An 18,752-nucleotide genomic window follows, 5' to 3' on the forward strand; every position below is an offset into this window, starting at 1 on the left:
CATTCGTATTTCGTAATAACGCGAATCTAACACGTACTATCTTCAGCTTCGGTCGCCGGAACTACACAATACTCCGATGAATACAATCAGACATTCATGGCGGCGATTCTCGCATCTCTTCCACCGACACCTTCGACCCACTTCTTCTCTCTCCTCTACCACCTTCCATTCCCAAACTCTATCTCTCTCCTCTTCATTTTCTCCTCGCCATTTCAATTTTCGTGCAAATTTTCTCCATGATTTTTCCAAGCAATCATTCAAGCTTTTTTGCTCCGAATCATCATCAAGCTCTGAAATCCGACGATGCTGGAACTGTAATTCGTCTCCAACAACTTCGCAACTCTTTCTTGTTTGTGATTCTTGCCGTTGTATTCAACCTATTGATCGCTCTGTTGATTATTTTCGGATTTTCGGATTGTAAGTTTTCTTTTTTTTTCATTACATGGAGGTATAATTGTTAAAAGCCATATAAATTTTTTGAATGTTTAATTGATATTGCTGTTATAATATTAATTTAGCTCATAATTGCTATGATAGTTTACTAGAACTTCTAATTTATGCAAATTTTAAGTGATGTTAATTCAATGTTAGTGCCGTGAGTTTTGAATTGCTTTGATTTTGTTACGTAAAATGATGATGTAATTATTATGAGCTATTGTCTTTGTTAGTTGTAGCTGATAACTTTTTATTAGCATAATAACATACCTAATCATGTGTACAACAAAGTTGTTATAACTCATACGTATTCCCTCCGTCCCTCTAAGATTGCCGTATTGGAGTTTTGCTACTTTTTAAAGTAGTGGTTGAGTGGAGTTGATGAGTGAAAAAATTGGTGGGAGGTATGACCAAAAGTAGAGTATGAGAGAGTGAAGTTGTGGACGATGTATAGTATGGGGCAAACCCAAAGGGATGGGGCCGAAAAGGAAACTAGGAAATTCTTAGGGCCTGTTCTCATATGATTATTTTCAGTCAGCTCTAATAAGTTCACTTCAGCTCTAATAAGTTCAGTTCATTTCAGCTCCCAATTTCCTTCTCTTACACAATATTCAATTTAGTTCAGTTCAGCTTTAATAAGTTCAGTTCAGTTTAGCTCTAATAAGTTCAGTTCAACTCAGCTCAGTTCAGTCAATGAGAACAGACCCTTAGACTTAGAGTGATGGAGTATATAATTAATCTTTGGGATAGAGGGATAGACGTGTGTCTCGAGTTGTAGGGATTGAATAACTTTTTTTCATAGTTGAAGTTGTTAACTTATTATCACATCATAGTTCCATAACTTGTCCTCGTGAGATCGTGTTTTAGCATATATATATATATATATATACATACAATGAACCCATACCCACCACCCGTGACGCTTACCTATCACAGGCAGCAAGGGCAGAACAGTCACAACACCAAGCAAGGGCCAACACAAGAGGAGGCAGAAAATGGGAGCAGAGAACCGTTGGGCAGGGGAGATAGGCAGCTTTAGGTGATTGTTGTTATTATGCAAAAAAGGAAAGAAGACAAGAAAAGTACCACTAGCAATTAAGGCTTTGTTTTGCCAAATTTGTAGACAGTAGTAGTAATATAAATAGTAGGAGTTTTGTAGGAGAAAACTATCTAGAAAATTGTATTAGTGAACTTGGAGAGTAATGGCCTAAAGCCATTGACGTTTGCAAGCTTTTAGCTTAAGCACTAATACAAACAACCTTTTGTCCTATCATTTGTGTGTGTGAACCACGAGTCCGTTGCATTTGGTATCAGAGCCGACATGCCGCCGACGCCGTTGACCGTGACACCGGAGAGGGTGGCGGCACTTGAAGAGCGAGTGGAAGAAATTTGCAAAAAACTCGGTGAAGGTGAAAATTCACTTCAACATGCGCTTCTTAAGAAGCAAGACGAGACTCTTGAGAGGGTGAGACAATCCATGGAAGGGAAAATAGACCGTTTCCGGCAGGACATCACCCAACAGGTGAACATGACGGCAAGTCGACATGAGAAAGCCATGGATGAGATCCGTAACGCTCTCAAAGCCTTGGGAAAACAACCGGCGCAAACAGTGGGGGTTGAAGAAGAAGTGGAACAGGTGCAGACGCTCGAGGGTTACAACGGGTCACCGCAAGGCGCTGGTGGGTACAACGAACCACCATTTGGGCGAGAGGTTTTAATGGTCTCCGCTTCGGGAACTGGGATACAGGACTTGGAGGTGGAGTCCGCCACCAACAAAACCGTCAAGAGCAGCGCAACAACTGGAAGTACCGCAAGCTCGACATGCCTACCTTTGACGGGTCAGACCCGGATGGCTGGATTTTAAGGGGTGAACAATTCTTCCAATTCTACCAGCTTTTCGAACCAGAGAAGATACAAGCGGCGGTAGTGGCGCTTGATGGAGATACGTTAAGGTGGTATCAGTGGGAGCACCGTCGCCGGCCGGTGGTGCTCTGGGAGGATTTGAAGGTGAGGGTCTTAAACTAATTTCGGCCGATTAACGCGGGGTCATTGCACGAGCAATGGTTGGCGGTGCAACAGGTCATCACCGTGGCGGAGTATCGGAGGCTCTTCATCGAGAAGGCGGCGCCACTCCCCGAAATACCAGAGGACATTTTAAAGGCTCAATTCATCAATGGGTTAAGGGAGGATGTAAAGGCAGAGATAAGGATTGTGAACCCGATCACGTTGGATGATGCCATGGATCTGGCGGTGCGGGTCGAAGAGAGAAACCGGGTCGCTGGGCTCAAGAAAACGGGTGGGGTTTTTACAAAACCTGGACCGTATTCTTATTTTAATAGGAGTCCAGCCTCAACTCTCCTAGGATCTGGCCAGCCCAATCCTATCACAACTCCAGCCCACCTTATACCAACCCACCAACCCAAACCTTTAATTCCATTAAAACCAACCCAACCCACTCCTTTCAGTCCACCCAAAGTTCACAAGGCTCCATTGCCTTTGTCAATCACCCTGCTAGCATGTATCACAACCCAACTCAGAATCAAAACCACCCCAACTCCTCACAGTTCAGTGGCAGCGAGAGGGAGATGCAAGAGAAGCGAGCTAAGGGATTGTGTTTCAAGTGTGATGGGAGGTGGACGAGACCCACACATGTATGTACGACCAAGGGCCTTAGTGTGCTCTTAGTGGAGGAGGAAGACGACGGGGAGGGAGGGGAGTTCACGGCAATGGAAACACCGGTGGTAACCCTGGCTTCTGTATCAATGAATTCAATTGTAGGTTTGTCAAACCCCAAGACCATGAGGCTCAAAGGAACGATCAAGGGGCAGCCGGTGGTGGTGATGATCGACCCCGGGGCCACTCATAATTTTCTCTCTTTACAAGCTATTGAGAACTTGGGTTTGAACGTTTCCGGGGACGCGAGTTATGGAGTATCTCTCGGCAATGGCGAGAACATCAAAGGTCGAGGGCAGTGTAAGGGGGTACGGTTGGAGTTAGGAGAAGGAATTGAAATTGAGGAGGATTTTTTACCCTTCAAGCTAGGAAATTCGGATGTGATTTTGGGCATTCAATGGCTCGAAAAACTAGGGACCGTGATTACTAAGTGGAAACTACAGGAAATGAGTTTCAATTTGGGTGGAAAAACCGTGGTGATTAGAGGAGACCCAAGCTTAAGAAAGACGAGGATCACTCTTAAAGCTATGCTCAGAACCTTGAAGAAAGGAGAAGGATGTGTGCTAGTGGAGATGAACTTGGTGGAAGCAGAAGAGTATAGCCCAAAGGAGAGTGGGCCTAGTGAGGTTGGGCCGCCGGAATTTTTACAAGGGGTGTTGAAAGAGTTTGCAGCAGTTTTTGAGAGCCCAAAGGGCTTGCCACTGACTAGGGGGCACGAGCATTCGATAGTTCTCAAGGAGGGGATGTAACACCCCAATAATTCTCCCTTTTTCAAACCACTTACTTTAAATAAAATAGTGGAGAACCATTGACATGTTACCGCCACGTGTTAAAACGTTAAGGCTTTATCAAAGTATCGCAGCGGAAAAATCAAACTTAAGTATTTAAAATAACACAGTTTAGAAAACGAATAAGTCAAAGCTTACAAATTGGAACCATATAAGGCCCTTATTTAAAACCAAACCAATATTAAAAATCCAAAACATAAATGAAATTGCAAAGCATAAATAATTTCAAAGAACGAATACACTCAATCACACCATCCCTTGACAATGCGATTGTCAAATCCCGAACTGCACATCATCAAGCTAACCTGTGCAATATTGCTCCCCAATAATACAAGTGTAATAATTGGATCATCACAGGGTCATTGAAAGGCGAAGGCCATGACCAAAAGAAAACACACACAAAAGCACGCAATCAGCAAAGCTGAGTACATACAGGCTACAACATACCAAACCTAGCATGCTCAATTAATTAAAGTAAATAAACATACAACACGAATTCATTAATCAAGACTCCACACTTAGACAATTTAATTGACTCAACATACTTACTAAATTCCAAACACTTGACTCATCATATTCAATTTAATTAATTTAATTTAGTTTGGAGTAAGCAATAGACCAGGTTGTCCAATCCAGGTCCCAAATGACCATTTGAAATAAAAGTTTAGCGCGATGCAAGAATGGGCGCGACTCCATTCTCACAAAGTTAGTCTAGGATAATCAACATTACTAGCTCAATTAAATAATGTAGTTCAAAACTACATAACACATTGTACTCTGAAAATAACCTTTATCAACTCAACCTCGAATAATAATACAAACCTTTACTCAACTCTTTATCCCGTAAGTGTGCCATGCTCATTGTTCTATACCTAGCCTTGGACATGGGTAATTCGAATAAAACCAACAAGTATAAAAACTTGAATACTCCCAATAACTAGAAAACACCTTGAACCAGACCACATACGGGTCAATTCCCACTGTAGGGGACCATAGAAAAATAAATAATAAAGATTGTACCTCATTCTTAACTCATGATCATTATCTCATTACCAACATGCCAAGGACTAAGGTCTATAACGCCGAGCCTCAAACCCATAACAAAATAAATAATTTTCAACCTTTTGATCTCACACATTGATCAAATAACCATTCACAAATTAATTTATAATATCTCAATATTGGCACATGTTCCCAAATAACATAACAATTCGATTCATAATGTCTCAACTCTTAAAACACATACTAATAACCCAAATATAATCATATCTCAACCCAAAAATAATACTCTGCATTAATAATCCTAAAACCTCAAGAACAATACTCTCTATAGCAATAACATTAAAAAAAAAAACCCCAGAAATATAACACAATCATTCAATATAACAATAGTAGCAAGACAATTAAATCAGATCATATCATAAAATTATATACGTCAATCATATATACATACACTCAAGCATATGAATTAATTAAATGTATAACCAAACAATTTTCATCCAAGTGTTCTCTAATCATGAAACTAAGTTCTTTTCTTTGATACCTAAACATGGTACTACTTACAACGAAGTAGACATGTACGTACCTCGTACAAACAATCCTTTGAGCCACTTTTAATCACTTAAAATTCTCCTAGGGAATAATCATCACTTCCTAGAAAACAACCAACAATTAATATTACTATCCCAAGTAATTTCCAACAATATAATATGATGAAAAACTTATTAAAATAAAAAAACACATATTTATATGCTTAATTAACTTTAAACATAATTAATTTTATTAATCAAACTCAAGGATAAAATTTTAAAAATAAAAAACTTCGTTAAAAATGAAAAACTGCCCGAAAATCATATTTAGAGGCAGAATTTGGCCACGAGAGGGTGGTGCTCACTACCAAAGGTAGTGAGTCTTTCTTAAAACATCGTTTCCACATGGAAAACACTACTTTTTTGTCAAAATCGGATGAGTTCAGAACCTGATCGGGATTAAAACGGGATTAATATTAACGAACCGAAATCTAAACATTAAAATACGAATTTACGTGTTCAAAATAATCTGGAAACTAATTAGTAATATAATCACCAAAATTTCAAAACATCATTACTATAAAAGCCCTAAATCAATTGTTCATAAAAACCCTAAAATCATGATTTTCAATAAATTGAAACCCTAGGTTTATAATTCATAAAATATGAAATTTATAACATAAATATAATCTGAAATTTATAATCTTTATACCATTAAAATATAATTTAATACTAAAAATATAATCTTTATACTAAAATCAAAACCCAAAACAATTAAAATAACATTAAGCAAAATAATGAAACAAAGGAGGATGAAAATAAGACTAACCTTTTTGTGTGGGAAATTTTGGGGATGTATGGGGTATTTATAGGAGAGAGAGTGGTGTAGGGTTAGTTTTAAGATTGGGCCTCATAAAATTAATGGGCCAATTAAGAAAAGAAAGTGGGTTTGGTTTGTTTGCTGGATATAAATTAGTGAAGAAAGGTTCATAAAAAGTTCTTTGTAATAAAATCGTTCATCAAACCCAAAAATAATTTGAAACTTTTGAAATTAAATCCGAAAAAAATACAAATAAATATTATGAATAAAATATAATTTCATTACTAATATATTTAAAAATACGGGGGATTACAGGGGAGCAACCCGGTTAGTGTTAGACCGTAGCGCTACCCCCAATTTCAAAAGGATGAGATAAAAAAACTCATCGGTGAGATGCTTCAAGCGGGAATTATAAGGCCTTCGACTAGCCCGATCTCGAGCCCGATTTTGTTGGTTAAGAAGAAAGACGATTCTTGGAGGTTTTGTGTGGATTATCGGCCGCTAAACAAGGAGACGGTCCCCGACAAATACCCAATCCCGGTGATTGATTAGCTTCTTGACGAGTTGCATGGGGCTCGAGTTTTTTCAAAGCTTGATCTTAAGGCCGGCTACCATTAAATACTTGTTAAGCCGGAAGACACCCATAAAACGGCTTTTCGGACACACGAGGGGCATTACGAGTTTCCCGTCATGCCTTTTGGCTTTACAAATGCACCGGCTACCCCGAAAATTTGTGCTTGTATTTTTTGATGATATTCTTATTTATAGTGCTAATCATGAAGATCATGTTGAACACTTGCGAATTGTTTTATCCACTCTTAGAGATCATTCATTGTTTGCTAATTTAAAAAAATGTGAGTTTGGTAAACAAGTGGTGGCTTACTTGGGCCACATGATTTCAAGAGAAGGTGTTTCGATGGACATGGATAAAATTAATTCCATGTTGGATTGGCCCACTCCAAGATCTCTTAAGGAATTAAGAGGCTTTTTAGGACTTACTATCGTAAGTTCATCAAGCAATATGCTCACATTGCTCACCCCCTCACTGACCAATTAAAGAAGGATAATTATGGGTGGAGTGAAGCCGCGGAAGAGGCGTTTCGAAGGTTGAAGGTAGCTATGAGTTCGGCACCGGTCTTGGCTATGCCGAATTTCACTAAAACTTTCGTGGTGGAATCCGACGCGTCGGGTTTTGGCCTCGGCGCGGTCCTTATGCAGGAGGGAAGGCCCGTGGCGTTTTTCAGCAAGGTTCTAGGGCCCGGTGGCCGGAGTAAATCCATTTATGAGAAAGAATTGATGGTCGTGTGTTTATCGATGCAAAAATGGAAGCACTATTTGCTAGGTAGGAGATTTATAGTGCGAAGTGAACAACAATCTCATACATCACTTATCAGAGGGAAATTGGGATGGAGTACCAAAAATGGGTACGAAAATTAATCGGGTTTGATTTTGATCTACAATATAAACCCGGAATATCGAACAAGGTCGCCGATGCCTTGTCCCGGAAAGGCGAGAAAGCAGACGAGGTGGAGCTGAGAGTGTTGCTCACGACACAGGGGTTTGATTGGGATATGTTGAAGAAAGAAATTGAGAAGGATGGGGAAATTCAGCGGTTGAGAGCCGTGGTAGAAGCAGGGAGTCAGAATCTGGGTACTCCATCGAAAATCAGCAGCTCTTACACAAGGGCCGACTGGTCATTCCTCGAAACTCGAGCTTGAAGGCTGAATTAATGAAGTCTTTCCATAATTCACCTAAGGGAGGGCACACTGGAGACCTGAAAACTTATTTGAGGATGGGAGCAGAGCTTTTTTGGCTGGGAATGGGAAGAGACGTGGCTGAATTTGTGCGTACTTGTGGGATTTGTCAACGGAATAAGTTTTCACAACAATCTCCGGCGGGGTTACTCCAACCTCTGCCGATACCGGAGAGAGTATGGGAAGATATAAGCATGGATTTTATCGAGGGGTTGCCTCGGTCGAAGGGAGTTGACACGATCCTAGTGGTGGTGGATCGCCTCACCAAGTACGCCCACTTCATCGGATTAAAACACCCGTTCACGGCTTTAACAATGGCTGAAACATTCGTCAAAGAGATTGTGCGGTTGCACGGAATTCCAGGCAGCATAGTCACGGATCGTGACCGAGTGTTTGTTAGTGCATTTTGGAGGGAACTTTTTCGCTTGCAAGGAACCGATTTGAGAAAGAGTACTTCTTACCACCCCCAAACCGATGGTCAAACAGAGGTGGTAAATAAGAGACTTGAAACATATTTGCGTTGCTTTGCCGGTGAGCAACCCAAGGGGTGGGCACGTTGGTTGCCGTGGGCTGAATATTCCTACAACACCACCTCACACTCGTCCACTTTGATGAGCCCGTTCAAGGCGGTTTATGGGAGGGATCCTCCAAAATTAATTTGAATAGGGGCTGGGCAAACAACAGTGGGCACTGTTGAAGAGGTGCTGCGGGAGAGGGACATGATGCTTGATGAGTTAAAGGCTAATTTGTTACGGGCTCAGCAGGTCATGAAGAGGAATAAAGATGGGAAGCGCCGCGATATGGAATTTCAGGTGGGGGAGTTTGTGTTTCTCAAAATCCAACCATACCGCCAGAGGTCATTGGCCAAACGTCCCTTTGAGAAGTTGGCGGCTCGATACTACGGGCCTTTTGAAGTGGTACAGAGAGTGGGAAAGGTCGCCTACAAATTATTATTGCCCGAGGACTGCAGTATACACCCCGTGTTCCACGTGTCACAGCTCAAGAAAGCTCTTGGAGACTTACCTAGTTCCCCCACCATTCCGGCTCAGATCACATCCGAATTGGAGTTGGTTGTTGAGCCTGAAGGGGTACTAGACATGCGGTTTAAGGCCGGACGCGGAGCAAGGAAGGAGGTTTGATTAAGTGGCGCGGTGTGCCAGAATTCGAGTCTACATGGGAAGATCCGCAAGGCATCAAAGAAAGGTTTCCGGACTTCCACCTTGAGGACAAGGTGGCTCTCTTGGGGGGGAGTGTTGCAATGAACCCATACCCACCACCCGTGACACTTAACTATCACAGGCGCAAAAGGCAGCAAGGGCAGAACAGTCACAACACCAAGCAAGGGCCAACACAAGAGGAGGCAGAAAATGGAAGCAGAGAACCGTTGGGAGCAGGGGAGACAGCCAGCTTTAGGTGATTGTTGTTGTTATGCAAAAAAGGAAAGAAGACAAGAAAAGTACCACTAGCAATTAAGGCTTTGTTTTGCCAAATTTGTAGACAGTAGTAGTAATATAAATAGTAGGAGTTTTGTAGGAGAAAACTATCCAGAAAATTGTAATAGTGAACTTCGAGAGTAATGGCCTAAAGCCATTGACGTTTGCAAGCTTTTAGCTTAAGCACTAATACAAACAACCTTTTGTCCTATCATTTGTATATATATATATATATATATATATATATATATATGTATTGTGCTTAAGTGTACTTTGTTGTTGTCCTACTTAAATATTTTATGTGTTTCAATGGTATATGATGTGATTTTATGAATTCTTCATCCCCTTGGGGTTCAAACTTAAAGTAATTAGCGTTAATTAATGAGAATGACTATAGCCCTTTAAGTTGTGCTTGTTTAACATGATACAGGGAGCGAAAATATGATATTGAGGAGAGTAGTTTGGAGGGCTTGTATAAAGACTGGCAGAAAAAACTGCATCCTGATTTAGTTCATTCAAAGTCTGAGGTTTGTTTTATACTTCGTATGTATTTGAATTTAGAAGGTTTAGAAACACATCCAGACTTTTAGGCTGTCTAATTACCGTCATATGTGATTAGAGTGAAAAGGAGTATGCTGCTGAGCAATCTTCTCGAATAATTGATGCATACAGGACGCTCAAAAATTCCTTGTCCAGGGCAATATATCTTGTGAGTACTACAGAATTTCTACACTTTTGTTTGAAAAATAGCAGGCTTTCTATTTTAGTGTTTGTGATAAAGTATGCTGTATGAACCTCATGCATTTATGCTATGTGTGAATCTTGTGTGTGGTGCTTAGTTATACCAATTTGATCATAACTCTGCTGGTGAGACTCTAATCTAGGACAGATAAGGGAAGTTAATAGTATGCAGCCTTACACAAACATTTGTAAAGTTTATACTTTTATGTGCTCTATGCCCCCCTCCCTCAGTTGGAGAATTGAGTGGAGACACCTTCAAATTGCTTAGTATTTAGTGATGGTGCTGTCTAGGAAGAACCTTAGTGAAATATGTGTCAAATATGCAGTTGTAGTGTAGGTACATGACTACATGATAAAGATTGATGAGTCTATGCTACAGTTGTCCTCGGACATAATGGAAATCCAATTCTATATGCTTTGGTTTATTAGATGGAACTAACAATGTGTTTGGATAAAGAAAGGGGGAGGAAAAGAAGGGGAGGGAGGAGAAGAGGAGGGGAGGGAGGAGAAGAAGAGGGAAGGGAAAGGGAGGGGAGGGAAAAATGGTGAGTTTTCTTTCCAAATCTCTCCATTGTTGAAGGGATCAATTTTCTGCAATTTAATCCCTCCATTTCTCTCCCCTCCAATTCCCTCCCTTCCTCATTTGTTATCCAAATGAAAGATACCCCATCTCTCCATTTCTCTTCCCTTCCTTTCCCTCCATTTCCTTCAATCCAAACACACCGTAAGTTAACTATTGATACCTTTAACGTTTTTCAAATATCATGCTATTACTTTTCATGTTATCCTCATGATGTCAAATTTTCCTAACTAGATTATAAGTTACATATTGTAACCCAAAGCATTACTCAGGACACTCATTAGTTTCTTCATCTAAATCTCCATGCTGAAATGTTTATGTACATCATGCTTATATTTAGCAATCTCTTTTTGGCAGCTGTAGGCACCTATAGAATTATGACTCCTGATGTTAGTGAATTTGACTCCTAGAAAAAGGTTTCATTGTAGTCAACTTCCTCCTTTGTGTGCATCTCCTCTAATTATAATTCTTCCTTTCACCTTTTTATATGTAGAGTTATAGACACATTTGCTGCTCATGGGTTTTTACCCCGGATGGCATGGAAGTAAATCCACCATCTCCCATGTGTGATATGCTTACAAGTCTTTAAACTATCACAAACATCTGAATTCATTGGCCAAATTTGTAAGGTAGGATCAGCGTCCTGCTGATAAAATACTTATTTGGTGTTAAGAAGGTATGGAACAAGGGTAAGAAAAAGTGTCACCAGTAGCATTGTGGCATACTAATCTTACCTGCAGGAGGATTAGAGATTCTAGTTGATCTTATGGGTTCTGTTGACTACAAAAGACTGGGAATGTGAGTTAAGTAGGTGGAAAAGATGGAAATAGAGGAAGAGCAAACAAAGTAGAGAGTAAGGATAATCAAGAAAAGTAAAGGGAGAGAGAAATTAGAAGATGGATCTGACTGAGACTATCCTAAAAGAAGCATTGTTTTATGAAGCAGAACAACCTTCAAAAAATAAATCTGATAGGTCTATAATTTATTGAATTCGTTTTTTTTTTTTCTTTTCAAATGGATTACCAAGAAATAGACATGCTTGGGCTTTAAAAAGCGAAGGTAGCCAGGAGGTTTTAAAGTGAGAATAGGAAGGCTTAGAACCAAACGACACTTCAACTGTGCTTTCTACCCCCCCCCCCCCCCCCCCCCCCTTCTCTCTCTCCCCGCGAAGAATTTAGTTAGAAACCAGTCAATAGACACGTTACTTCAGAATGTTATTTGGCCTCCTGTTATACCTTTTCTTCATTCATCAGGCCTCCATATAAGACAATTGATGTGTGATTTCTACCATGGCAGATGAAGTTACAGGGTGTACACGTTGATGAAGAGCAGACTGTTTCAGATCCCGAGTTGCTAGCTGAGGTAAGATAATTACACAATCCATTTAGATAATTACATTAGCTATTTGACTTGTTAATTTCGATTAGTTTTCTTAAATTCCAAAATCCATTTCGGCATCCAGTATAATTATTTTGTCTACTGGACTGTGCTATCAATGCATGAACTCTTATGGAATAATAGAATTGAATTTGATGCTGAAGCTCTAACCTTCTCCTCTTTAATGAATAATGATTGTCTCTTTCGAAATTTAGTTCTGGTGTCCCGTTGAATGTCGAAATCAATGTAAGCTGTGACCATTAGTTCAAAAAGAACCACTTGAGAACCTATGTAGTTTTTGCAGGAATGCATTCCCCATGAATTTAATTTAGAAGCTTGACTATGGTTGTTAAGTTTGGAATTAATTTATTTTTTATTTTTATATCAGAGAAGATAGGAAAGAAAGCATAATGTCTTTTATTTGAGATTATGCTATATTTTCTGCAGATGTTTATACAGAGAAAACAGATCTGTTGATAATGTCAGCTATTAAAATTGTTGGAAATTTGAGCTTGGCTAATTATTTTTAATCAATTTTTACTTGAATTCTATGGTGTTCCGTTGTATTAGGCTTTTCTAGTGTCTTTTTGATTGTGGATTGGTCGTCCTTGATCACTTTTCTGTCTTCATCATGGATTCATGGATGAAACTCCTAGCAGGTCTTTCCTGCTATAGAGTCAAAGCTGTGGTAGGAACTAGGAAGGTGTTTCATGCACATAGCTGACTTCTTATCTATAGAAAGAAACTAAACCCACCCTGCTGGCTAGTCCATCTCTTGAGTTTTAGAAGATAAACACTCCTTCCCTAGTTCCATCCCCATAGATAGGGGTGAAAGTAATTCGGATTAAAATCGAACCGAACCGAAAACCAAACCGAATTAGTAATTCGGTTTGGATTTTTTTTGAATTCGGATTGGATCGGATTGGAAAAATTAAAAAATATGGATTACGGATTGGATTCGGTTTGGGGTTTTAAAAAACCGAAAACCGAATTACAAACCGAATTTTAACCCAATACTTTAAGCCCATTTTCTTTTTCAAAGTATCCAACCACTTTCCCCTTTCATATATAAACTTAAAAATAAAGAACCTAATTCTCAATTCTCCTTTCTCGATATCTTACTCTCTCACAAAGAATGTAGTTAAAGAAATGATTGTAGGAATTTTCGGGTAAAATTTGAGTTTCGGATTTGAATGTTGCAAAAGAAGGGAAAAAATTTCGGTTTGGATTGGATTCTAATTTAAAAAACCAAATTAATTCGGTTTGGATTGGATTGGATTGAATCTTAATTCGGTTTGGATTCGGATTGAAATTTCCGAAATCAAATTAATTCGGATTGAATTCGGTTTTGATTATAATCCAAACCGCAAACCGAATTTTCACCCCTACCCATAGAACAGTCTTATTCCAAAAATCTTCTCTATATAAAAATCCCATATCTTATTCACTCTTAATCAACCAAACCCCAATTTTTTTATTTTTTTTTTTCCATTTTATTCAACTAAACTCCTCAATTTTGTTTTTTATATTCACCTTTATTAATTAAAACCCGCTTTCTACTTTTTTTTATTCGCTTTTAATCAATCATACCCATAACCTTTTTTGTACTTTATTTAAGGACAGAGTTGAGTAATTGATGGAATCCAGTCCTTGGTTGCTGTAAAGATCAAAGGCGTTGAAGGACTTTTAGTCAACCGAAATTATCCATTATTAACAAGAACCTGAGAAATAAGCATACCATTTTCTAGATATTATGAGTTTAGGACTAGTATCGAAGTACTTTCTGGTTTGCTAGTTATGTTTACATTTCATTTTGTTTGCTATCTATGCTTTTTCTTCATTTGTGTGCTTGACTAATAAGATAAAACATCTTGATCATTTCAGATTATGGAGATCAGAGAATCTGTTGAAGATGCTCCTGATTCTCAGGCATTAAAACAGATTCAGGCAGAGGTTTGAGATTTTCTATAGAAGTCTGATATTGAATTACATATGAACTGTTGCTTGTTTAAACTACTGTGTGCCTGGCTCATTTGCAATCCTGAAAAGAGAGATTCTGGAAGCAAAAAAATTACTACCTCCGTTAATGACTATCTGCAACTTTAGGGTATTATTTGTGAGATATAAAAAATTTCAAAGTTGCAAATAACCATTAATGGAGGTAGTATAATATTTTTATGTTTTCCACATGGTGATTGGTATTAATACGAGTGTTTAGTGTTAACATATGGAAGGAAGGCAATGCGGCCAAGCCAAATGTCTTGGCTATTACCAGCTGTCCAGCTTTATGGTGTATATGTAGATATATATTCATACAATATCTAATAATTTTTTACTATAATGGCTCAGGTACATGAGAGATTAAAACAATGGTCCAATACATTTGCAGGAGCATTCGAAAGCCAGGATACCAATGAGGCATTAAATGCCATCCGTAGAATGACATATTATATACGTGCCAATGAGGAAATTGTGAAACGTCTCTGATATTGTTCATATGTATCTGAGAACTTGTAAACTGCAAGTTGATTCTTCTGAATATTCTGAGCAATTTCACTCAGAAGTCACAGAATTGAAGAAAGTGGCCTGTTTTGAAGAGTGGAAGTATTGTTTAGCATATTCATAACATAGAGGTTTAAGCTGAAGGGTGCAGATGCCATGGTTCTTTTTTGTGGATGCATCTAGGTACAGCGCAAGGGTTAAGACTTTTGATGTAATAATGAACAGGTCATAGCGAAAGAGGTCAAAGAAGTCTGGTTTAGCAAAGGAGGCTGAAGACGTCTGATTTATACAACTTCTGTTTTCTCTCTGAATAATTTTTTTGTAGGAAGTAAGAGATCTTCTCGATTTATCGTTTAAAGTTGATTCTCTTTGAACTTTGATGTAATATATTTCCTTCGATTCAAAAACATATTCTTGCTAATTCAGCTACAAGCCTACAACTAATAAAGCAGGCATAGTCTTCACCAAAAAAATAAAAATAAAGCAGGCATAGTCAATGTTAGTGCTACAATTCTCGTCCAAGCCACAAAGCAGAGATTGCAGTTAATGAAAGATGTGTTTTAGAGACGCAGAGAGAATAAAGCCTTGTTTGGTAAAGAATTTTTTAGCTTATTTTGCCCAATAAGATGTTTGACCAATTAAAAAAGCTAACTTGGGTGTTTGATAAATAGTTTATTAAAAAGAGCTTTTTGGACTAAAAAAAACTTTTTAGAAAAAGCTCATTATAAGAGCTTTTTGGGCTAAAAAAACTTTTTAGAAAAAGCTCATTATAAGAGCTTTTTAAAATTAGCTTATTTGTCTCTTAAATACACTAAAATAGCTAACAATTAACAACTATTGACTCTACACTTTTACACAATTACCTAATCATAACTAGCTATTCAAACCAGCTAATGCAATCAACTACCAACTAATTACCAAAACTGACATGTTTTGCGGTTTTACATTTAAAAAAAGGGGGGGGGGGGGGGGGATAAATCAACACAGTAAAATATACTTGTATTGTTGTACACTTGCATGCTTCCTATACCAATTTGATAGGTAAAAAAGACAAGTAATTCTTAAGCTGGCGGTTCAGTGTGCGCCTCGAAGTGTAGCACCAAAAACAGTTCATACCTTAATATTAGGGAGAGCCGCTAATGCAATGATATACGTAGTAAATAAAATTCAATTTCTTGGTATCATCTATTCATCTCCATTGTAGCTAACTAAACTATTTGACATCCACAAGAGAATTGATATTATTATACCATTGAAAAAACCTCAAAGTACATCTTAACTACAAATTACCTTATCGTCTATATTTTCCAATCGGGTCAGGCGAGTCTGGCCATAGTTGATCAGATCTAAAGATATGCCAAGTTAAAAAAGAAAGAAATTATTTGTTGTATATTATGTGTAGCATCGTTTTTTAGTAAAAGTTGCATATAATATAAAATACATGCACTCTATACTACTTCTTACCTTTCTTTTTAGTTGTCACTTCTTTTTAGATATCTTTATTTAGTGATAAGCAAAAATTATAAAAAGTTGATAATTTGAAAATATATATCATGACGAATCTAACAAGATATACTCGATTATATTTTTCATTACGGTCTTGTTTCATAAAGAGCTTTTTGAAAAAGTTTTAGCTTATTGAACACTATTAAAGATTTGACCATTTTAAAAAGCTATAACTTTTTTCTTTTCTTAACGAGATTAAAAAGCTAATTTTTGGTGTTTGGTAAATAGCTTATTAAAAGAGTTTTTTGAAATTAGCTTATTAAACAATTAGCTATTTGATATTAAATACACTGAAATGGTTACCAATCATCAATAACTACGAATATATACTAAAAGACACACCAACAATGACACATGTCATCTCCTGGTGTGTTCTTATTGGTTTTTTTTTTCCTAAATAAAATTCTATTCAAAAAATAAAATCTTATACAAAAATAATTTCTTATCTCATACAATATAATTACTTAAAATAAAAAAATTGACATTTTTTTTTGACGGGAAAAAATTGACATATCTTTAGGACAAATATTTATAGCTATAAAAAATATTCATAACATAATTTGCAATACATTCGAAAAAAAAAGATTCATATTTTTTTTAACTAAAAATATTTGTCTATATAGTCATTGATTAGACACCATAATATTTTTTTTATAACTCTACTACATTTAAATTTTTATATTCAAATATAATCAAATACTAAAATATTAATATGTTAATAGCTCCAAATTAAATATATGCAAAACTATTTAAGTAACAAACCACTATTTTGTAAAATTTAAAATATATGCAAAACAATTCAAGTAACAAACCACTATTTTGTAAAATTTAATTATAGTAAATGGTTATTATTAATATTCCTTCAAAAAAAAAAAAATTGTTATTATTAATATTTTCTTCCTCGTTCTCAACTTTTTTCTTTCTTCCAAGCTAAGGCTTCTTATAGAAAATAAAAATTCTCCAAAATAATTTATTTTACAAATCTTCCTATTGACTAATAATACAAATTTGTCCAACACAATTAATAAATAAAATTTGCTTCTCATACATTTCAATATTTAAATATTAATTCACAAATTTTGTGTTTTATAACACATTTATCATTATATACATCATTTTATATCTAACAAATTTTTCAAAATCTTTTATTTTGATCAAATTTTGTCAATAATGTTTTTAGATATTTTTTTTGTTTATAATAAACTAATTAAAAATGATACTTTAATAATGGATATTAATATTACCGTGCATGGCACGGGAATTAACCTAGTAAACAACTATTTACCAAACACTTTTACACAATTAGTTATTTACAACCAGGTAGCCAAATCTATTAATCTATCTATTAATTATTACTAAAACAAAAACATGTTGACATCATTAAGGACACTTGTCAAATTCTTATGAAATTTTTTCACGCCAAAACTATTTTTAACATTATCATTTTTTTCTCTATTTTTTTTCCTAAGTTCTAAAACTAAACAATTACAATATTTCTTTCAAAATTAATAAATAAGATTATGATTATACTTTTTCAAATAAAGAATATTGACAACAATTTTAAACAAATAAATCCTATTTAAACTTTGCAACGCATGGAATTAATCTAGTCATCTATTATAATCTAATCTAATATATATAAATAAAGTAGGCATTTTTGGAGAGCATTGGAAGCGCCACATAAGAAAATGTATATTTTCGACCAATTAAAAATTAGATGTCTATTTTATTTTAGAATTAAAAAAAATCAATCGCCACTTAAACAAAAGTGACGAATGAAATTTTAAATTTTTGCCAAAATGTATATAAAAATTCGTGCATCGCACGCCACATAAGCAAAAGTAATATTTCGACCAATGAAAAATTAGATTTATATATTAATTTTGAATTTAAATTTTCATCGCCATTTAAAAAAAAAATTAACAAATGAAATTTGAGAATTGAAAACAAAAAAATAGTAATTTAAGATTTAAATTATGAAAAAAAAAAAACAAAAAATATCTTTTTTATTATCTTTTACATTAGGATTTATATTATTTTAACAAATAATTAGAATTTAAAAAATATATTTTGATTTAATGATTTTATCAATCAATTTATAAATTCAAGTTCTATATACGTAAAATTTGAATAGGAATAATTTAAAACTTATTGTAAATTATTTTTTAAAATTCAAACAAACCGTGCATCGTACGGAATTTATCTAACTATCCGATGAATGAGATAATATTTATTTCAATTTATATATTCAAATTCTATATACGTAAAATTTAAATAAGAATAATTTAAAACTTAACAAAATATTTTACCTTAAATTAATGTTAAAATAATAGAATAGAAAATAAAAACAAAAAATATTAAGAAATTACAAAAAAAATATACAAAATAATATATTTAAAAACCGTGCATCACACGGACTTACATCTAGTCAGCTAGTAAAACCAGTTATATCAATCAGCTAAAAACTGATACCTATGGTTATAGGGAAAAGTGTTAATAGAGTTAAGTCAAAGCAGAGAATCCTCGATATTTAATCAAATGAGTGAAATGACCATAGCACTCTTGTACACAGACCGCCTCTGAGAGAACCAAGTATAAATACCATTATCAGAGA

General features: G+C 36.1%; 1 protein-coding gene across 1 annotated transcript; it reads left to right on the forward strand.

Moving 5' to 3' along the window:
- On the forward strand, positions 1-15,045 carry LOC145583973 (iron-sulfur cluster co-chaperone protein HscB homolog). Its single transcript, XM_081640919.1, has 6 exons — positions 1-417; positions 9,863-9,959; positions 10,052-10,141; positions 12,050-12,115; positions 14,015-14,083; positions 14,480-15,045. Exons 1-6 carry the CDS (start codon positions 77-79, stop codon positions 14,615-14,617), a joined length of 801 nt encoding a protein of 266 aa, XP_081497045.1. The 5' UTR covers positions 1-76; the 3' UTR covers positions 14,618-15,045.
- The last annotated feature ends 3,707 nt before the right edge of the window (positions 15,046-18,752 follow it).

The sequence above is a fragment of the Chenopodium album genome, chromosome 2 (assembly GCF_948465745.1).
Source record: "Chenopodium album chromosome 2, dcCheAlbu1.1, whole genome shotgun sequence".
NCBI lineage: Eukaryota > Viridiplantae > Streptophyta > Magnoliopsida > Caryophyllales > Amaranthaceae > Chenopodium > Chenopodium album.

Bases quoted from the DNA above. Each gene is read 5' to 3' on its own strand.
- LOC145583973 (XM_081640919.1), top strand. From the start codon at position 77: ATGAATACAATCAGACATTCATGGCGGCGATTCTCGCATCTCTTCCAC. The intron at 418-9,862 runs GTAAGTTTTCTT...AACATGATACAG, and splicing joins TATTTTCGGATTTTCGGATT to GGAGCGAAAATATGATATTG. The intron at 12,116-14,014 runs GTAAGATAATTA...TGATCATTTCAG, and splicing joins ATCCCGAGTTGCTAGCTGAG to ATTATGGAGATCAGAGAATC.